The sequence below is a fragment of the Anoplopoma fimbria genome, chromosome 2, assembly GCF_027596085.1.
Source record: "Anoplopoma fimbria isolate UVic2021 breed Golden Eagle Sablefish chromosome 2, Afim_UVic_2022, whole genome shotgun sequence".
Classification (NCBI taxonomy): domain Eukaryota; kingdom Metazoa; phylum Chordata; class Actinopteri; order Perciformes; family Anoplopomatidae; genus Anoplopoma; species Anoplopoma fimbria.
Window position 1 is genome coordinate 18,978,328 of NC_072450.1, and position 23,767 is coordinate 19,002,094.

The following is a 23,767-nucleotide window of genomic DNA, read 5'->3' on the forward strand; positions in this document are numbered from 1 at the left end:
AGATGCAAAATGACACAATGACTGAGAATAAATTGCAAACTGTCTGCTGTAATTGGAGGGTATTTGGAGATAGTGAAATCCGTGGAACAAAGAACAACAGACTTTAGACATTTTTAAATGGTTGTCTAGTGTCAAGGTCATACAAAGGTCATCATCTGATTAAAACATTAATCGCTTGCCAGTTTGATTTTGTAGTTAAATAACTTAGACTGCTACAGTGGCTGCTTGAAGTGTCTTTATCCATGTATTAGTGAGGATTTTGTTGCTCTTTATCTCTGTGAGAGATCAGTCAGGATGCAAGTAGTCTCTAAATTATTGAGGGAAAACACAGAAGTGAACTTCATTTGGCTTACTTAGAAGTGTGGCAGTATGAAAGCCCAGTAAAAGAATGTTTGTAAGAGTGACTCTTTAATACATATTGAAATACATATTGTTTTTAAACTCACTGTTACTGGTATTACTACTAACAATGATAGTCAGCCAAAAACATATAGCCATTAATTTAAGTTTACATATTTTGTACATATTGTGTTGGGCAACATAACCAGTTATCACCTGCATGGTGTGAAAAAGCAACACTCCTTCATAACTCATGTCCTTCAAGAAAAACTATAAATGTGTATTGACAACACAAAACAAAGATTTGACCACAGAAACTGTTTAAAAATTGTATAGTTGAGGAGCAGCAGAGATCGAGGCCTTTATTGAATAACAGACCTAAACACTCTGGAGACCCAAGGTATCTTTTAAGAATTGACTTCTCCTTGAAAACTGACTCTGGTCGTTCATTTGACGGTTGCTGCATCTGTTACACAGTACAGATCTCTCAACCGAGATTTTACCCTTTTATTGATTTTCACTAAAAATCGTTCCAACGGACAAATGCTTCCTTCTTTCCCCCCAGCGCACAATACAGTGTATTGTATCGAGAGGCTGGTACATTAAAAAAAAACAGTTCAGGTCTACAGCAGTTTTATCATATATCCAAATCTGTACCCGGGTGCATTAGTGTTGCATGGAGGAGAGTTATCTCTGAGGTGGTAAAAATGATAATGATTTGCGCTTGAAATCTAAAAACATTTTCCTCTTTACAGACAGAAGAAAGTGAATAAATACAATTTGATAAAATCTTTGTGCTCTAGGGGAGAAGTTTCATCACTCTGAACTATCTTTATATGGGATCAAATTTAATAATTTAACATGCATTGCTGTGCCTCTAAAAAGCAAAGTTCATGTAGAACCTGGAGGTTTATTGTTCTCTTTTAGCGACTTCTTTGTCAAGTGTCTCTGTTTGGTCTCCAGTGATTTTGTTTTTTCTGTATGTGCATGGTGCATGTGCATATCTTTTCTCCTGCCTCTCCTCTGTGACAGTGCGAGCAGACAGCTATACTCTGTTGCCTTGCTGTCGAAGCACACTTAGTGCTGCACTCCAAACACGTCGGGGTGCTGCTGGGAAGCTTCAGGAATACTTCACCTGTCCAAACACGAAACACAGACAAACACGCACATACACTTGATTTTACCTTGGATGTTTGACTGTGATTTACTTGAGCTGACACCAAGGTGAGTTTACTGAGTGTGTACTGAAGAGGAGAGCTCTTTACAAACAGCAAGGTTACAGTGAGTCACATGTCCTGCTTGATGGAAAACAAGTCATGTGGCTCATTGTCATTGTGATGTCTTTGAACCCATTTCAGTGAGGTTGTGCTAGCATGTTTTCAATCATCTGCTCTACGTGCACCACTGTAACAACACACCAAACCGACTACGTTGCCAAGGTTACTCGGTCCAAACACCAGCAACGTGCCCTAACCGCTGCTTTAGGGATTCACCTCTGAGGACACTGCCTCTGTAGGCTAATTAATCACCAACACAAGCAGTGAAATGGATGGGCCTTCAGGCGAACATGCCATGATTGAAAGACTCTCCGAACTTCTATGGTGCTCTTAGTTTAATCACAGTGTTGTCTTATCAAGAGCTTAGACACTTCCCCTCTGCTTCACAGCAGTGAAACTTTAACAACTGTGTGTTCAATTTGAGTTGTTTAAGTTATTCTGCCTCAGGCTTGTACCGTTCACTGTGCTCTGTTCTTTCAACTTGGTTGTTGGTTGACTTTTTGATGATTTCTTAATGTTGCAGTTCTTTTAACTGTGTATTGTAAATGTAAGAGACTTTAGTCAATCAGGTGGGTTTTAATTGACATCAAAAAGCTTTCGTCCCATCTAAAATGCATACGTTGTTATAGGTATATTACAAACACCTTCTGGACATCAAGGGAAAAAAATAAAAAAATAGTCCGACGGAATAGCAGAGAAAGAAAAAGGAAGCAGGCATGACCAAATGTTGGTGAATTAAATATTATCGTGTCATCTATTAATTGTAATTATTCTAATAATGCATGTAGTTATCAGAATGTCCGCATACATAGAATTTGACTCCAGTTACTTGAGCTCAATAATACACAGAAACAGACAAATAAACAAAATAAATCAAGGAGGTCCAAGAAGAAAAAAGGATAAACATTAACTATTTTGTACACAGAAATATAAAAATGCAAAAGTATATATATGAACATAAAAACACAAAAAACAACGACAATGAAGTATAAAATGCAGTTTTCTCTTAATCTTCTGTGGCAAACTCATCTAATTGTAACATCCTGCTCTATAATGCTTCACCCTTCCAGCTCTTGATTGCGTGAATAATTTAGTTTGAAATGAATAATTAGCCAACTCAAAAAATTCAGAATTACTGTGAATGATGATAATGATAATGAAGCTTCATATTTCACTCTGAGACCTTAGAGCGGCCAATCTTCTATTCTAACACTTGGCAAGAAAGCAAAAATGCAAAATATCCATTTATTACTTTAAACCTGCATTTTAGTTTTTGCCTCTTTGGGGAAGCAGAAAAGAACATGAGCATTACATTTTCCATTACACATACCTTTTTAAGTTGATAGGGAGAATTTGTTAGAAAGCAGTTGCCTATTTGCACAACCAACAGTTGTAAGTCCAGTATTCACAGTATTCACTCTTTTTTATCTCAATATAAACATGTCTTCTTAATAACCACATGTGTAAGAAAAGTACTGCATTCTCTAATTTTACACTATACACACTCTCTCTACTGGTACAATAGTTTCCTTCACCTTCCAAATACTTTTACTTTAAGCTTTTGCCTTTCCAGAAGCAGTTCTTTTTGTTTTGGTTCATAATGTAATCCCTTCACACCTGCCTCCACATTGTTGTCTTAGTTCTTCCGTGGCTGACTGTCTGTCACTTGTATGTTAAAACAATCTGCTCATGAATATTAACCTTCACCAATCTGCTTAAAACACACGCATACTGCGCACACACACAGACACACACACACACACACACTTAACCTTGTCTTTTGCTTGCAGTTTCACTGAGGACTTAAAACCTTTTCTTTCCTCTTTGGGTCTTTGAAGCCTCTTGGTTTATGTTTATTCCTCACTATTTCAGTTCCTTTTAAAAAGGATCTCAGTTTTCATTTATTAGCCTTCATTGTGTTCTGAGATTTGGGAGACATATTCATTAAGAAAAGCTTCAACAAAAACAGCAGAAATCACAGCTATTACAAATAGTATTAATAAAAAGAAGCAACCATTCACATCTCTTTTCCCAGCTTGAATTTCATTTTACTCTGAAAAAGAAAAAAGGACCAAACTGTTTAAAATGACAGTCCGCAGTAACCTGAAATACTGACACTTCATAATGAAATTTGTCTCTTTTTTTATTGTTATATAGCCTTAATAGGCTGCAGGGGACCGATGCCTTCTCTTTTAATGAAATCATTAACAGAAAATACCATCGCCAATTTTCATTAGATTTCATTTCCTGCTAACTAGAACATTTTGATTAAGAATATGCAATTATTATCTGACATGTATTCAGTTGTACTCAGTCCTTTTCAATTAAGTACATTAACATGAAATCCATTATTTACTGGCTTCTTTTATTCTTAGAAACCAGCTGTTTGCAGGTTGTATGCATTTAAGCTTGTTTCTATATACTGTACTGAGGCAACCCATCTTACATCTAACAGCCCTTGTCACTGATCTCAGTGCTAATAATATTCCAGATTTGTCTCAACTTCACTGGGTTGCCACCACCAGCCTCTCACCCACACCCCCGTGTTTTCACAGACCAGAGATATCACTGTGCTGTTCAATAACACTAAAGCTCTGCAATATTCAGACCCGACTCTCGCTGAATCCCTGCATAATGTTCCAACAGCTCCTAGAACTCAAGGAAATGGATGTAATAAATAAAAAACACCTTGCGCTGTTACATTTTTTTTATTATTTACGGTTAAAAGGAAAATATAATCACTGAGATTTCAAAGGTACAGACTGCAATCATATAATTGCGGTTGTGAAACTTTTGTATATTAGTGAAGATGAAATCACTTGAGTCTGCCTTATATAGTGTATTTTTTTATTTTGGCATTTAAATCACTCGCCTAAAGCTGGGTAAAGCTTCCTGACTGTTAAACACACTCTGACGTTTGCTTCTGAAGTGCATTAAAACCTCTTGGAAGCAGGACAGAATCTTTAACAGATGCCACCGCTGTTTTATGGAGTCTGGACATGATCTGAGTCTATCAACAAGGACCACGGGCAGTAATATACTTTTGTCACACTAAACGTGTGTTTGTAGGATGTGTCTCTGCTCTCAGTGCTGTCAGTGTTGCTCAGCTATAAAACGTGTCAGGACTGCACTAATTTTGAACCCTTCAGGTTTCAATGCTTTAAGCACAAAGTCATTTTACAATCTTCTGTCGTGCAAAAACACTCACGGAGAAAAAGTTCACTTACTCCAAAGATTATCACACATTAGCACTTGATTAATTATTAAAGGAAGCTTGTGAGTGTTGCTCTAGCAATACCTTTAGGAAAATTAGTTTCACTTATTCCTCTGCGTAGTTTAAAGAGCAAGGTCAGCTACAGGACATACCGCCAGCTGCTGGTAGGGATTAAGTCCTTTGTTTCAAGGACACCAGAGCTTCTCATCATGTGTACAATATGAACTCCCAGTGTTTCTGTTGAAGGACAGCCAATCAGTCTCTGGAAATGACAGGCCACCCTTCACCTGCTAACTTACATTACAGCACAAGGGAAAGCAGCATTTATCACAGTGATTATATTAGCGCTATAATTTTTCCACATCCCTTAAATGTCACCTTATGCACTCCCTCACTGGTGGCTTGAGAAACTGCGGCCTACACAAATATTCATGCTATTTGTCTTCTTGTGCTCCTTAGAGACTCCAGGGAGGGGAGAGGGCGGTCAGGCAGACACATCCTTCTCAGACTCGTCGCTGTTCGCTCACTGGGGTCAGGAGCTCAGCCCGGACAACCGGCGGGTGGCATTGAAGATGTTCCAGTACTATGGATATAACGGCTACCTCAGTGATCGTCTCTCTTTAGACAGACCGATACCAGACCTCAGGCCTGATGGGTAAGTCAAACACTGTTGTTTTTATGTACTATCACCCTGCACTCGTTGCTAGTTCTTGATATAGATGTTTGAGTAAATTGTTTATTTTTCTGTTGTTTTCTGATAGATCTGAATAGCAGATTGAGATTGAATTATTTGTCCAAATTTGGGGAAAAAAACATGAAAAGTGACAATTTATTCTGATTGCGGAATGCGCAAACTTCATTGCAATCCATGATGAGAAGTCAGAGGATCACCAAAGTCATTAGGATTCATCCTCAGAGTACCATGAAAGTTTGTACAACACTTCATCCAGCAGTTGTTGTTATATTTCAGCCTGGACCAAACTGACGGACTGACATAGCCATCACTAGAAATCTTGTAAAAATCCTGTATTGACAAACATCAGGTCTACTTAGTGTTTGCAACATTGCAGCACATCCAACACTGGCCTAACAAACCTAGAAATACTAAAGCCATCACATTAAAAACAGTATAGAAAAATCTCTGACGGTTAACAAACTGCCACTGTGTCAGTGCTGCAACTAACAATTTTAATTATGTTTTAATCTGCCGGTTGTTTTCTCTGTTAATCGAATTATCTATAATATGTCAAATTATAATTTCCCAGAGCCCAAAGTGTCGTGTTGAAATTGCTTGTTTTTTTCTTGACTATCATTTTGGATAGTGTGTCTGTATCCTCATATCGGTCAACCTTATCTACCTTGGTGTTCTGTGCTCTTTTTTTTTGCTCTGAGGACTTTTCGGTAATATAAAAATACACTCATGAGGCACTTGCTAGGCAGAAAAACACATTGTGGCTCCCCATCAAAAACTAAATGCCTCTAATTAAAAAATCAATCTGCCCATAGCATTCAGTGCAATGCTGCCTCCAAGAAAACTCTTGTTTGTCATTGGCTTGATTAAGGGGACTCTTACTGTACCAATATCTCAAACCCCTACGGCCAGCTGAAGGTTGCAGGACAAACGTGCATGTTCCCACCTGCAGCCTGTTAATTAAGGAACACATGCATTTTCAAAGCCGTGTGCAGTAATATGTGCACTGTGGGGACTTTGATTTAGCCCTGGACAAAAAGCAATCCTGCAAAGTCAATACACTCTTTACAGGAAAGTGGTCACAGCACATAGGTTGGCTGTGACTTGGTATTCAGCACAGCTTTTATGTTCACATGTAACAGGAGTGCACAGAGTGACATCCTGGTGTGAAAGTTTACAGAGCTCAAAGATCTTCAGGGCATTTTCACCACCGCACATCACTAAATTACCTTGAGACCATCCTTTCCCACTCATATTGGCTCTGTACACTCATCCAAAACTGTTCTGGGGGATGCCTTAATCACATACATTTTGCACAGATTTCCTAAGAGTGGTGTTCGAGCCAGGCCTTTCTGTAAATACAACAGGCTTTCAACATCATGTTGTAACATCATTGTAACATCAATTCAATTCGACAGGCAGGACTGGAAACAAATAAGATATTTACAATTAAATTAAAAGGTTATGTCAATAGGAGGAGCTTGCCACAGTTTTTGTTACCACAACGACATACTGTTATTAAGGTTATAATTGTCTTCTTTGACATTTGTGTAAATATTTTGACCAATTATTCCTCCTAAACTGATCGTTATGTATTCCAGCTGCACCACTATTGCAGGAGTACTCTAATTGTTAAATTTTTGAAAAATCTGCTGGACATTGGACTAGTGCCAGTTCTTACATTTACACCGAGATTTATGAAAATAGGGTCCTGATATAGTCTGCCAAGTAGCTGGGTTGGCATGAAATCTGCCATTCCCCTGCTATTTAGGAATCAATGTCAAATGTATCTGTTAATCCTTTAGACAAGGTCTAAACATTGCCTCACCATGGTATTTTTATTTGTCCTCCACAGGTGCAGAAACCTCACTTATCCTTTAAACCTCCCTCAAGTGAGCATTGTGTTCATTTTTGTGAATGAAGCCTTTTCCGTCATCTTGCGGTCCATTCACTCTGCCATCAACAGGACGCCCTCCCGACTTCTCAAAGAGATCATCCTGGTGGACGACAACAGCAATAACAGTAAGCAGCATTATTTTTGATAGAACAATTGACCTATCGTTAAACCCTTCCACCAAACTTTGAGTTATGGTAGCTTAGCAACTATAACTAAGCACAGCAGGCTTGGCAGGCTTTGGATTTCCTAACATGATGAAGTGATGTGCATGGGGCTGCAGTAGAAAGATACTCTGCACTTAAAGAATTTTGGGATTGGTGTTTTTTTATTTTTTAATCCTTCCATAACATAAGAGCAAAAGTGAATGAAGAGATTAAACAGTGTTTATCTGCTCTTCTGAATCATGTTAGAACAAAAACAATAATCTTACATTTTCCTTATCATACTAATAATAATGACTGGATCTACAATGTAATAAAAGAACAACACTGAACAACTGGTAACGATGCTATTTGTTTGGAACATGCCAGCTTAAGCCTCATTCTTCTAGCATGCTAACATATATGTGTCCATCAAGTTAATATTAAAAATATTTAAGACCCCCATTCAGGATTCTTGTTTTACAATCAAAAATGAAAGTTTGCTTTGTCCAGCTCTGTCTGAAATAAAGGACTCGTTGTTTCAAAAGAGAATACCATTTTAACATTTTTTTTTTTTGTAGACTGCATTGCTTTCAGGGAACGGTACGCTTTCCTTGCATAGCTACAGTAACTAATGGCCTAGCTTTAGCATCATTGTGTTAAAGGAGGCCTATACTCCAATATCATCGCCTCATGTGTGGAGAAATATTTATCCATGATATTTACTGCTCCTCTGGCCTCCACACTTCTTTAGTGTTTTTAATTAGGGCCTGTGTGCATTTGATTCAACCAATAGATGAATAACACTAATTAGCTGCAAAGTCAGGAAATATGCCCGAGGCAGATAACCATCCAGCAAGGTGGTGAAGTGTTTGTATATATCTTGTTTGCATTTGCAACCCTAATTCTCACATCTATATGCATTGGATGCAGTGCAAACAGTGTCAGGTTGAAAAGATTTTCAATGTATGCTGTCAATGTTTAACTGCTGAGCTCTGTTCACTCGTTATTACTGAGATCACTGATGGGCGGCTTGAGTCTGCCATGCATGGCACAAGCAATAGACTTGAAGCCACCTGTGAAAAGTGGACATGGTAATTTACAGTGCAAGACTTAACTACATTATAAAGGCAGAAAGCAGGCTATAAAAAAGTAATGATACTCTGCCAAGGTCATTTATAGGCAGTGCACATTTAAAAGGGTTGTGCTTCTGGTAACAAGGACAGCCATTACGGGCAATCATCATGGGAAATACTGACATTGGGAAGAATGTTTTCCGAAGTCAATAATACAAAACATGTAGCATTGCCTGTAGCCTGATGGAACAGAATATAGATCACTGTAGTTTTTCTTGGTAACTTATCTCAACATGCTGGGATAAGAATGAAGACTCTCCCTCTGGTTGTTATTGACCAAAAGGTTGAATATATTCAAAGATATCTGTTAAAAAATGTAACGCTGAAAACCCCAAAGTTTGCTCCCATTTGCACATGATTAAATTAGCACATAAGATCCCATAAACATTCATATTTCATCACATAATTGAGAGCTCGGGAGCTGTTGCCTTTTGCTCCTTCAGGGACCCAAGTCACGCATTGACATTTTGCTGATGGCATTTCACCCTGTTTGCCTGAGCACTCTGTCACACTGCGTCTGATATGCCTGGTGTTGTCATTATCACCACGACTGTGAATCTTATCTGTGCTAAATGTCGTTAGCCTAGTTGACCCGTGATGCTGCTGAGATTGTCAATGGGGTCATCGTCCACAGCCAACCTCCCAGCCACCCAGAGCTTTACATTAGTCATCCACCACTGTCACACAGCTCACCTACGAGAGGCATTAGCATGCAGGAGGACGTGTAGCCATCAAGGGAGAGAAGGGCAAATTGACCTAGCTGATTCCTCCTTAATTGGATAATGTCCCAAGCTGTGGCCCAAGAATGGCTCGCCTTTGTAAGAGTGGGGCTTTGAGAAAGGCTCACTTATTAAACAGGCTTTCGGAGAACTTGTGTTTCCGTTCTTTAACTTATATGATAATACCAAGGAGGTTTGTATATTTGGGATGATGGAGGATTGGACCAAGGATTGGATACAAGACTGGTAAAATATTGGAGGAAGAGTGAGTTGTTATTTGGATATTTTAAACACAGATTTTAACAACTGCCGAGTTCTGTAGTCAGAAGTTGCCAAGTGGTGTAGTGCAAACTACACAGCAACTGTTAGACTTGTATCAAAGCCAATTTGCCATCTGTTGTGCGAAAAGTAATGCCTGTGTGTTGATAAATGGTGTTTAGTTTGAACATGCATGAAGAGAACGTACAGTTATGTGGCTTAGACAGACAAGCACAGACATTCATTAACATAAAGTTAAAGGAAACAATCACTAAAATCACATTCATCTATCAAATGGTCTTGGCCTGGTTATTCACAGGAATACATTGACAAAATTAAACTCTCAACACGAGTTGAGAAAGAAATGTGTAACCAGAAGATTCTTGAGCCATGTTACATCAATGTTTTGCATTTAGAAAGCTTTTATCATGTGTTGTTGGGGATTCTGAAAAACAGTATCCATATTTAAGTAGTTACACAGTTTCATGAAATGTTTTTGTCATATTGCACTGAGGATAGAATAGAGGTGAGCTATATGAAGTATTCACCATTTCACCATTAGCTTTGTTTTTTATCTTCTGAGAGAAACCTTTTAACATTTTGAATAAGTTACTGGGTTGACTGCCTGACTGCACAGTGATGGTAGAAACCTGTTTGCTTGTTGTTTCAGTGCAATGCCATACTAAAGCCCATTTCTTTCCAGCAGAGCTTCAGCATCCTGAAAGATTGATGACTGTTGGCCATCAGCCATTTCTGGTGTAATGAACTGTGCTCTATTATGATTTGTTATGAGACGTAACACATCATTCTTCTTATTTTCAATTCACACACCCATCAGAATGTCTTAATTATTGATGGATTAAAATGTTGTATTACTGATACAGTATGAATGAGTAACTACGGAAGCTTTCCTTTATGCAGAATTAAGAGTCCAACGTTAAGAAATGTTTCTATTATATATGCTAAAGCTTAAAGTAGCACAAGTGGTCAGCCCTGATTTGATGGTTTGGAGTCCCTTTGCTTTAAGTTCTGGATATCTAATCAAGGGCAGATGTACACTGAGGATGTCTGCTGATTGCAGTTAACCACAAAGAACAGAAAACGGACCACTATTGGCTCTTCTGTATGGGACAGTATTACACTTAACATAAATGTATTATATAATTTTATGTTGCTGTCACAGTCTGGTTCATGCCCTCAGACTTTTTATTTTAAGACTGGACTTTGTTGCATCTTTATCTTGTTTCTTTGCCTGACTTTTTTTGTTTTCCCGCCTCTGTGATTGTCTTCCCCGCCCTCATTAGGCTCACCTGTCTCTCATCGGCCCTGTAGTCACCTGTGTTCCTGCTCACCTGTTCCCACTTCCCCATCACTCAGTCCATATAGTATTTATACCAGACCAGTTATTTTGTTCTTGGTCTGTTGTCTTCATTTATGTTTGGAGGTCTGTACCAGTCTACCTGCTGTTTCCGCCTGTTATGGTGGACTCTTTGTTGAGTTAAATCATTGCATTGTTTTGGGTCCATCCCCTGTTTCCTGCTTTCCAGACCGTGACAGTTGCATTTAATGTAAATGGTTTGAGTATTATTGTGTTCCTTCATGGACAAGCAGCATCCACTATAATGATAAGTGAAACAATCTGATTCTGATATATTTTTATGAAATATTTGTATTTATTTCCTCTGCTGACTCATGAGGTCAGTTGTTGCCAGGGGAACAGTTTAGACAAATTGAACAAATTTAAAAGGAGGGGTTTTGGGATTTTCGGCTATTAGCTCTGTGGAGCCGTGCTTCTATAAGCAGGTCTCCATTTGTGTTGTATGGCTGCGCGCAAATGCATTTGATGGCCTAAGGATGCGCACAATGAGTGTAAACGTTGCTCTGTTAACAAGAACCCTCCACAGCTTTAATATCGTCCTTTAAAGGAAATCAGAATAGTGTTGATTCAACAATGTATTGACTCATGACACATTGATAATGGAGATATACTAAATCAATTTGTAATTGCTGCTCTGTGTTTCATTGTTGCTTCTCATATTCTAGAAGAGTTAGAAACTTCTCTTTTCATTGACTTTAACTTTATTAACTTTATATTGAATCAAGATACCATAAGCAGTGCATTTATATCTACAGTACATACTTTTATATAAATGTTACATACAGTAACCGTAACAAGTGTACGGTTGCATACAGTACCAGTCAAAAGTTTGGACACACCTTCTCATTCAACTACTTTGAAGAATCTAAAATATAAAACATATTCTGGTTTGTTGAGCATTTGTTTGTTTACCACATAATTCCATATGTGTTCCTTCATAGTTTGGATGTCTTCAATATTAATCTACAATGTAGAAAAAAAAATAAAGAAAAACCATTGAATGAGAAGGTGTGTCCAAACTTTTGACTGGTACTGTACCTGTAAAAAAGAAGACAAAACTATAGACAAAATATGTCAAACATCCTAATGTTCCACATATGGGTGAAGATAATTACTTTTCTCCTGACCTCTGAAGGGATTACTGATGAAAAGACATGAGATGAAATAATTCGTCTTCTGAATTTTTGCATTTTATATTGAAATTCATTGGTGTAGATGCACTGATTGATATGTGCTGTGATGCTTGTTTACAGCAAACAGATGACAAGTGTTTACAAAGAAAATAAGGCTGCTGAAAAATATATAGAAATTTGCATGCAAATGAATCAGTCCTGAAGCAGGATGTTGCTGTGCATATAGTGTATGATGGGACTGTACAGAATCTGTGCGTGTTTGTGAAAAAAGAAATGATTCCTTAATCATATTTGTGCAGATGATCAAAGATACAGATGTAAACTGAAACAATACATCGAATGTCTCAGTAAATGATCAGATGATCTACTTCTCCAACAAAACTATTTGAAATATCAAACCATTCTCTACTTTATAAATCGACACACGCTGCCTCTAAAGAAGCCAGACACAGCATGATTTCACGGCGGATGCTTTCTGTCTGTTTGCAGCTGCTCCCCATTCCCTTTAATCTCGAAAGGTACCGGTGGTTAAAAGTGAAATAGTGAGAACACAGCCAGAGGTGATTTATACAAGGGATGATGGAACACAGTGCTGATGAAAGTTTCATTTTTTTCTTTCCGGCACGATACAATTGATAGTAGGCCTACGACATAGAGTTGTGGTTTTGCTCACTCACTTTCTGATATCTCAAAGCTGCCTCCAATGTGTGGCCGTTTTTAAAGAAACAGTGATCAGTCTCAGCTTGCATTTTTTATTGTTGAACCACAAGGGAACCTCTAATACAATGCTGTAATTTACTGTATTTTTGTGGGGAGAACTATGATTATTTTACATATAAGTAGCAATAACTCTGTCATCCTGCAGGATATGACTCATCATGAAATATATAGCTGAGGTAATAACAGAGGTAAACCTTGAAGCCCAACATTAGGTTCAACAGACTTCCTCCATCACCCCCCCCCCATACACACACACACACACACACACACACACACACACACACACACACACACACACACACACACACACACACACACACACACACACTGTTTTGAACAGCATTGCAGGCTAAGTCCTCAATATTGCAATATCCCGTTATGACTGAAGCCCTATGACGGTCTGCAGTGCTGGCTCAAGCTGCTGCCTCTTTGGTCCAGTGATCAAAGCAGTGAAGCAGTGAGTACTTTTGGCCTCCTACCAATGAAATACTGCCCACTGGAGGAGGACATGACGGTGTCTTGTGGGTGGAAGTTTGCTCACAACTTCACTCACCTCATCTCATACGGGATCTTCAAATACTCTTCAGATATTGATGTCAAATTTTGTGTGTGTGTGTGTTTGTAGGTGAGCTAAAGGAGAAACTGCAGGATTTTGTGTCTGAGACAAACAGACAGCATCCAGGATTCATCAAGATGGTGCGTCATGCCAAGCAGGAGGGTCTGATTCGGTCCAGAGTGAGCGGGTGGAGGGCTGCTACTGCCCCAGTTGTTGCCCTGTTTGATGCCCACGTGGAGTTCAACGTTGGCTGGTGAGTCACTCAAGCGGCATGAGGTTAGCTCAACTCAACACAAGAGCGCTGGTTCTTGAGTCACATCACTCTGTGTGGGTTTACAAAAAATTATTTCATTTAAAAACAAAGAATGTAGTTTGGTTCTTTTTCTCTTTTTGTCATACTCCACCTGATAACTCTGCACTCTGTCCTAAATCTAACAAGAGATACTTTTTCTATTATTGAGCTGGTTTTAATTCCTCATTTAACAAATGTCTAATTTTAAAGGTGTAAACTGTATCTGCATTCTTGATCCTTACATTAATTATTTCAAGCAATAGTTTGACATTCTGGTAATTATTTGCTTTCTTGCCGAAAATAAGGCTACTTTATGCAGCCAGTTTAAAGACAAGTGAGAGCTTTAGGGCTCAGATAGGCAGATTTCGTCACCTTTGGACAGAGACAGGCTATCTGTTGCCCCGTTTTCTGTCTTTATGCTAAGCTAAGCTATTAGTCTCCTACCTGTAGCTTCATGTTTATCGTACAGACATAAGATAAGATAAGATAATCCTTTATTAGTCCCGCAGCGGGGAAATTTGTAGGATTACAGCAGCAGAAAGTACAGTGCAAACAAGAGACATAGTAAAAAAACAAGATCAAAACAAGTATTATAAATAAGTAAATAAGTAATAACATAGTAAAGAATATTAAATGAGTAAAAAAAGTAAAAAATCCACAATAACTAAAATATTATATAAACAGACAGAAGACATGAAAGCGATATCAATTTTCACATCTAACTCTCAACATTAAAACAAATCAGAGAGCAAAATTCCCAAAATGTTGAACCATTGCTTTAAATGTTTATATAACAGTCTTTTGAATTGATTTCCTAGTGGCAAAAACATCACTGTCTTGTTTGTCATGTATTTAGAAAGGGAGCATCATATATCAATTTTGATCCCTTTTGCCTAAACTAAATGAACTGTGTAGTTTTTGTGTAGTGTTCTGTGCATGTTTCATGGCTTCATATTTTGTTTTAAAAAAATTCCATCAATTTATCGGATGGGGAATAATGGTTTGTCAGACTAATAAATTGGATTGAATTAATCTTGAAATAGTGAAATTGGTTTCTAAAAAGTGCACCTATGTGACAGGCATGATCACAAAGGTAATTAAGAAAACCTGTCAAAACAAATACTTAGTCAAATGACTTCGTCTTTCCATATTTGAAGGGCTGAACCCATTCTGCAGAGAATTAAAGAAGACAGAACGCGCATAATCTCCCCATCATTTGATAACATCAAGTACGACACGTTTGAGATTGAAGAGTATCCGCTGTCAGCCCAGGGCTTTGACTGGGAGCTGTGGTGTCGCTACCTCAACCCACCCAAGTCCTGGTGGCACAATGGCAACAAGAGTTCACCAATCCAGTAAGTGGACACCACATGTCATGATAGCCATAATCAAATGATAAAACTATATGTTATTTTTGGTTTGAGCGCAGCAAACAGTGTTTCTGTTTGTATTTTCCTTTATATGTATTTAAAACATTCTGTTTCAATCTTATATTTGTAGGTCATTTTGATGCATAATCTATAAGGGTAGTGCTGTGTCTGGTTGAGCAAGTCCAGAGAGTGATGGTGGATGCTCTCAGAACAGACAGGAGTTGACGATCAGAGCAGAGAGGAAACTAGCAGTAAAGTTGTCAAGTGGTAGTAAATGTGGGTTTCAGTTTGTCAATTAATAAATGCTGCAGCTCCACAAGATACACGCAGTGTTGGACGAAGCATTCAGATCATCTACTCCTAACAATACCACTCTGTGAAAGTTCTCTGTTACAAGTAAAGGTCTGACATGAAAGATTTTACTCAAGAGCACAAAAATATCAACAGCAACATGTACTTAAAGTGGTAAAGTAAAAGTACATGTTTAGCCAGAATGGCCCATTTCTGAGGATTTATATTACTATATATTATAGTATTGGAATATTATTACATAATATTTAACACAGAAGCAGCATTTTAATGTTACAGCTGATGGATGTGGAACACATTTAACTACTGGGATAGTTAAATATAGCAGAGTATTATATTTGATAAACTGATCACTTGTTTTGTAAGTTCTTAAGATGTAAAGTAATTAGTAACTAACGCTATCAAATAATTACAATATTACCATGGAGAGTACTGGAGTAGAAATTAAAAGTAACATGGAATGGAAATACTCAGGTTAAGCACAAGTACCTCAAATTATACTTAGAGTACAGTAGTTCTGTAAATGTTACTTTCCACCACTGGACCCAAGTTCCCGTTTCTTGCTTTTAAACTTGCCGAGTAAAGTGAGCATCAATTTAGGCCCTAGAGGCCAAAACAAAATCTCCCATGTGGTTCCCAACCACAGTCTGGAAGCTGAAGCAAGAAAGTTATCTTGCTATGTTATCTGTAAGACCAACATTTGAGGCTGTGGGCATGTTCATAATAGTCATGGGATGCAGCCTGGTCTTTTTAACAAAGTAATGCAAACCACTGCCTGTCCACCATGCGTTGGCAAGTGACTCAAATAGGACAATAACACTGTACAAGAGTAATCCAGAACCACAATGTGTTGAAAAAAAACAGATTATATTGCTGAATCTATTCAAGTAAAGGTGCAGTCAGCGATTCTAATATTTCCTCACACGCCCGCTAGCTGTCCGTTATGTGTGGGAACTGAAAAATGATCTGGTGGTCATTCACAGTCCTGCATCTGTAAATGGAAAACAAAGAAAATTGCTTTAACCGAGTCACGCAACACTATTCCAGCCAATCAGCAACAGGGGGTGTTGGCGTTCCTGCACACGACTAAAAACCATGGATGTATTAACATAAAGGCATTTTAAAGGCAATCTGAAGGGGTTATCTGTTTGGGTGTTGAGTTTCAATAAGCTTTCTCCTGAATCACTATTTGCACCTTTATAGCAGTTTTAAATGATTTCACTCAAACATAGCTTAACTATGTCATGTGATATGCTACTTCATTACACTTTCAGAACAAATATTCCAAGAACCACTGCAGAAAATTGCACATGAGCATTACATTTACAGGAATTCACATCATAGCCATGACAACCATCTGGCTCTGTAATATTTGGCCACAATGTAGCACACTGACCATACATGGTCTTGCTATATACTAGGCTTCAATCTAGTCTTAAGAAACAAATGTCAACCCTGCTAAAAGGGTAATTTGTGTAGCATTCATGAATAATTATATATTATATAGTTATATGTTTTCAAGGTCACATTTTTCTTCTTTTCCTTGCCGTTACTATAGCAACTGTGCCAAGCAAACTTAAAAAACTGCAAAAGACAAACAAAACTGATCTCGATAATCTTTTATCCTCCCAGGAGCCCGGCCCTGATTGGCTGCTTCGTGGTGGATAGGCTGTACTTCGAGGAAATTGGTTTGCTGGATGAAGGGATGGAGGTGTACGGGGGAGAAAATGTGGAGCTGGGCATCAGGGTGAGTAATAATATCACCCAGAGTCCATGGGCCATTGTTCATCCAGGTAATGTGTGGGAAATTAACTATGATAATGACACTTAATGGCTGTTGAGAGCAAGGTCACCGAGAGCCCCATTGTCTTCTTTATACTGAGCTCATTGAAAAAGTGTCATTTGGCAACAAGCGATGTGGTCTGTGCATTTAAAAAATGGAGACAGTTAGTTAGGAGATGAGAAGTAGAGCTTTAAAGAATGAAGGATGTCCAGCCAACAGTGACACTCAGCCAATTGGTTTCTTCTGAAGACAAAAGCAAATATTTATCTGAGACAAAACAATGTAACCTCAAGGTCCATTTAGCAGCCGTTCTAAAGCTTCTTCATCAGCAGTACTTTGAACCTTACAAATATATAGTTTCATTCTTAAAACATCTGAGCACTGCAGTCTTTAGCAGGCGTTACTCAAACAGCAGTAAATAGTGCAATTGTTTGGGACAATTTTTTGAGCTCTTCTTTGTGGAGTACCCATGTTCTCCCCTTCTCCAGCTTCCTCCCACAGTCCAAAATCATGCAGGTCAGGTTGATTGTTGAATTTTAATTGCCTCTAGTTGTGAATGTTTAAAAGGTTGTCTGTCTCTAGGTGTCTCTAGCCCTGTGATTGACTGGCATCCTGTCCAGAATGTACACAGTCTCTCCCCGGCTTCAACGCCCTGCAACCTTGTAAAGGATATGCAGCCACAGATAATGGATGGATTATGTTAATTCAGAAAACATTTTAATAACATTTTCTGTAAAAAAAACTTTTTTTTCTTCTTGTCAAAGCCCTCTCCACACTGCCAGGAGTAAAATTCCCTAAAATATGTGTATTTGAATTATTTCTGTTGACCTAAATTGAGAACGTCTATGTCAGGCTTTGGCTCCAGAGACAATATTTGTGACTAGGATCAATTAATTGTTTATTTTGTTCTCTTTGTGGGATTTGTTGACAATAAGACAAATATTGAATATCACTTAACAGGGTAACTAAATGATTAACAATACTTACATGGTTTGACAGGAACAACACAGTGGAGGAAATAAGCATTTAACAAATCACTACAAATGAACTGACTGATCACCTTCATCCCCTGGTGTTCCCACTGAAGCACACGTGAGAGTTGTAGGACTCAAAGTCATTGTTACCGTCAGCGGTGATGTGTGAAGAGGGCGACGACATTGTTCAGAGCACATAGACGCACTGTGTACGTACTAGTATTGCATTCATCTCACAGTACTATACTAAATTTGTACACCATCACCAGCGCTGACTTGGGTGAAAATCAATTGGTGTGATGTAGTGTTAAGTTGAGCGGTACCGCAAGCAGATGGGCCAGAAAAAGAACTGCCCTCCACAGGGAAACATAATGATAGCATACATTAATGCAGCTATCAGCCTGTTCAATAACAGCAATAAGCGAGGGACAATTCCTCCTCAGCTCCACCCTGACTAGATTGCACTGTGAGAAAGATATGGAGACAAGCTTATGACAGGACTCTGAATGTGAAAAGAGCCATCCTTGCTAATGACAGAGATGCAATCATCAGTGAAAAAAAAAAGGGGCGATTAGTCCCATAAGTCATTTTCCTCCAGAAATTACATGCTTTTAGAATTCCTGGGCCTGATAATAATAATTGCTTTATAGCTGGACACGTTGATGATTTTATCGCATATATTATAAACCAGGGTCCTATCCCTATGTATAAACAGTTTGATTAATCACTGTGCTTCATTGCTCTGTAGTTTGAGTTCATTGTAACACTACATGTTGTTTACTTGCTTGCTTGTGTTTGACTGAAGGAACTTGCCCTTGCCTGGAGGTTAATGTAGTTTAGAGTTCAATAACGCTTTTGAAACAGAGGGTGACACAGTGAGCTGAGAGCTAAAGCACAAGGCTGGTGGACCTTGGCTTGGCCCCAGATTAGCAGTCCCATAGAGCCCCAGCATGGTCTGTCTGTCTGCAGCGTATTGGTCATGCCTCCAGACCACCTGCCAGCACGCAGACTGGCTGCTGACGGATCCTCAGAGACACATGCAAAACCAGGCCAACAGCTACAGGCTTTGGCTGAGGCTTGAAAGGGATGTCCTGGGTAATTTTAGGGTGAAATGAACCGCTGCTCTCTGTTCACATTTGGTCACAAAGTGGAAGCTGAATATTTCTATCATGATGAAAAATGTTCATTCTGATGAGGCATTATGTCTCAAATGATACATTTATTTGATGTGTCCTTGTGTTGTTTACATCCTCATATGCATTAATGGCTCAAGACCAAATTTCTGTTACCAAACCAAGAGTCCAAGAGAGTCCAAGAGAGGAGTAACTGAACCCGACAGGCATTCCTTTTTTTTTGATTTCCGAACCGCCCCGGGCCCAACAGAGTTAATTTAAGCTTTTAAAAGCACTGAGTCTGTGTTACCCCCCTCAGCTTTAGAAATCCCTGTAAAATCTGATGTCAAGTAAGCAGACTTTTATTTTGAAGGGTACACATCAACACAGTGTACCAGTGCTTTATAAATTGCCATGTCATATATTCTTATGTGAGTAGATGTGTATGAATGTAGAATTTGAGATGTGGACATTGGACAAAACACAACCAACTGATTTGAGACTTTGAAAACTATCACCTTCAAATCTGTATGATAGGGGACTGTTGTAAACCGTGATCAACCCAAATATCTGAGGTTTCACTGACAGTCAATGCATTTTTTGACTCTACCACCGCAGAAATGGCGGCAGCGTTAGTGAGCACATCACATAAATCAGCTGTCGTATTCTTCTTCTGACCAGAGTCTATGTGTTGCACTTCCAATAGCTTTTCTTCTGGTTTTAGTCCTGAGCATTTATTCAAGAGAGACCTTGCGAATGCAGGGAATTTATGATGATGCCATCTGTGGCAATAAATTGATGAAAGATAATCCTGGGAAGCTTGGTCCTTGTCCACTATAAAACACATCCAGAGTTACAGCACCAACTGTCTGTTTGAGCTTCAAGTCACAGTGTGTTGATTTTTTTTGTTTTTGGAGATGGATGTGCAGAAAGCATAAGATATAGTTTTGTGAAGCAATCACTCAAGTTAGACTGTATGGTGGAACAGAAAGCCAATTGGACAGGACCCTGAAACAGAATGATAATACAAATGATCTCCCAAAACACCTGTGAATACTGGGTGTTTTGCCAGTGGAGCACAGCATGGAACAGTGCATCACACAAACACTAAAGCAGACATCATCACTCTCAACCAGTACCAGGAAGGTTGAGTTGAGAAATGAGGACCATTGAGGGCTTTAGAAAACAATTATGAGATGGGCTTTGTGCACAGTATTTATTGAAGTGGCAATAGAACACCATTACTGTCATAATAATGATTTACACGTTAGATTTCACCCTAATATTCAGCATGCAATTCGTATTCATGTATTATTATTTGTATGCACATTTTAGTAGCAATGTAAAAAAGCACAGATAACACATAGAATAAATAATAGACCGGGTCTTTACAGTGACACATTATTCTGCTATAATACTTAAGAATACAGTATTGTCATCAATCAGACTTTGGCAGCTTGAAAGATGAAACAACTACCAATTAAAAATAATTTTCATAATTCAATTACTTCATCCACACTTTAAAAGTTGATGATATTGCTCTGAGCAACATTTTGAAATTTGATAAAAATATTTTATATGTGTATGAGGTATGTATATAGTACGATTGAGGGCTTAAACCCAAAATGTACATATTTATTAGCTCAGATTGAAAACCTCACAGAAGTGGTAAAACATGATGAATATTTTGATATCTAAATATGCTAAATCTATATCTGTGTTGGTTTTTTAAACCAGGATTTAAACTTTAAACTCAGCATTAAGTTTCCTTCACATTTCAAGTGAAGGAAACAGATGATGTTCACTCAGCATTAACAGTAACCATGAGTAAATGTTGATGTATACATGAACATAAAAATCCTAAAGTTGCTTAAAAATGTGCTGTTTTGCCTTTTTCCATTATTTGAAAGGTATAAAAGATTCAGAGTTCTGTGTAATCACACAGTACACGGTCCAGAAGTTGTACAATAATGACACAGAGACTGTAATTGTAGAAGAGCAGAGAGTTTAATGACCAGTTTGCTGCTGAAAATCTATTGAACCCTGCTGCGTAATCTCACACCAACAGAACAATCAATGAGAAAGTCTTTTGTCCGACAGAGGTAATGCAAATGGTAATGTAGCCCTCTAGTATAATTAGAAGAAATACCACTGCTTCATGCAACATAAAATCAGCATAGTTAAATACAGTAATGCTATTAGAACCAACGTTAAATTCTATCAATGACAATGGTTCACAGTGACTAGAAGAACACTTGAAATAATATAAGAATATTTCCTATAATGTAGTGTAAAGAATAATTATTTATATAAGAGACATATTAACAGTTAATAGCTATGAGCTGCCAGACTTTTAACAAACAGCAGTCCACTCACCTCTAGCTCTGATGAGCTTCATTATTCTGGCTCATTTGCTTTACAATTGATTTTAAAATTGTTTTAATCACCTACAAGGCTTTACATGGCAGCGCTCCAGAGTACATTGCTGACCTTTGTTTGTGCTGCTTTTAAAGCACATTATTAACCTTTGTTTCTTAAAAGTGCTATGCAAATAAATCTTGACATTATTACTGTATTACAGCAACATAATGATCATAGTTAACCACAGTGTCGCTAAGCACCAATAAACGTTATCATGAGAACATTACTGAAGTGTGACTAAAGAGACTTAAATATATCTAGATATTATATAATAGATTGTATCAAATATATTACATAATATTTCATAAGTCTCTCATACTGTTTTTATATTTCACTATACCAGCTAATTTTCATTTTGGCTTCTTTAACTTAATTTAAAACCATGAACTATTGAACCCTACTGTTGTAGAACAGTTCTGTAGTTGATTGATTTATTTAAAGATGGAGTTGATGTTGTCCCTTTACAGACTGATTGCCATGGGCAGGAGGGGAGTGATATTAGAGTGATATTGGAGTGATATCTAAGAGATATTGAAGTGATATCTGAGTGATATTGGAGGACCAGCCGAGGGTGAACACAGTGTGACACAGTGTGTTTTTTAAGAAACCCTCTAGATGGCAGATTCAGTACCACTGAGTAAATACTGAAGCTTGAACATGGATCTCCATGGAGAGGATGGATCAGATTTGACAGATATGTTTGATGGAAAACCTGCTGGATCAGTTTTTGTGCGCAGTATTGGCTTTGTGCAATGTTAACCACTATTTCGTTTTCACATTTCTTTCTGTGCTTTTGGTCCAGTATCTCTGAATTTATCAGTTGGCAATCTCTCTTTAGCCATTTCCATGACTTATTATTCATGGTCTCATTCTACCCTGCATACAGTTATATTTATTGCTTTGTAATACTAAAGTGGATATGCCTCGATTTACATATTTATCCCCTCACATAAACATCTAGCAGAAGGTGGCATACACTGCAAAACTCGCAAAGATCCAAGTAACTACAATATTTAAGTTCAAGTATGAAAGTTTAGCATCAAATTGGATTCTTTATAATCATGAGCAAAATCTAATGTTTTTATAGATGCTTTATTGAAAAATGATCTCATGGTGTTATGTATACAGAACGGAGCTTATAAAGGTTATTGTGACAGAAGACTTGTTTGATGATTGTGTGAAATGTTTCACCCCCAAAGGTGTTATTCTGTGTGCAGAAGTTGTGTATAACCTGTTTGACTGTTTGTCTCACTTTCACACTTCTTTGTGCTGATGATAACACTTGTGAGGAGGAAGGAAGCTGCTAAGATTGAAAAATAAATCAAGCCCCTTGTCAAAAAGATATTACTCTGTTGGTTCAGTTTCACGACAAGACAGCAAAACTGCTTGTTGGTGTGCAGACTGCTAGCTTTTTAATATTTGGTAATAACCAGCTCTCAAGTGGTTACAACTGCTGGTGTTTTCCCAGTACATACGTGCCAAGAGAGACTTGTCACTGCAGAATTAAATTCTTTATAGTGTTTCTTCTGCAGCTAGAATCAGTCCACTGCATAGTCTTTTTTACGAAAAAGACTATGCAGTGGACTGATATTTGACTAATTTTTAGCACAAACATGGTTGGGGTGAAAGGTTTTTTGAAACATGGCTCAATAGCTCCTTTGTTGATGCTGAGATAGAAATAGAAAACTATACAGCTATTAGGGAAAGAAAGGAACCACAAAGGAGATGGTGTTTGTGTTTATAGACAAGGTTTAATGAGAGATCTGACTTAAACCACTTTAAGAAAGAGGCTGTGTGGCCCAGCTTGTTATAGACCGCCAGATCAAAACAACTTCTATTATCTTTTAGACCAAACTCAGTTGGCTTTGTTAAAGGAGCTGTATTTAACATTCTGAACATAAATATAGCAGCAAACAACTATTGGCTATGTAAAGATATATTAGAGTAATGTCTACCTGAGCAGAGAATTAAGTTGCTCTATATATATATATATATATATATATATATATATATATATATATATATATATATATAGCAGTCTGTCTAGT

At 38.0% G+C, this 23,767-nt stretch overlaps 1 protein-coding gene across 1 annotated transcript in view; it reads left to right on the forward strand.

Moving 5' to 3' along the window:
• The window catches only part of galnt18b (UDP-N-acetyl-alpha-D-galactosamine:polypeptide N-acetylgalactosaminyltransferase 18b), a 69,228-nt gene that overhangs the window by 21,836 nt on the left and 23,625 nt on the right, over positions 1–23,767 (forward strand). The window contains exons 2-6 of the mRNA XM_054615139.1: positions 5,290–5,485; positions 7,377–7,543; positions 13,528–13,711; positions 14,908–15,105; positions 17,062–17,176. Coding sequence (XP_054471114.1) covers positions 5,290–5,485; positions 7,377–7,543; positions 13,528–13,711; positions 14,908–15,105; positions 17,062–17,176 — 860 coding nt within the window. The remainder of the gene's footprint in view (positions 1–5,289; positions 5,486–7,376; positions 7,544–13,527; positions 13,712–14,907; positions 15,106–17,061; positions 17,177–23,767) is intronic.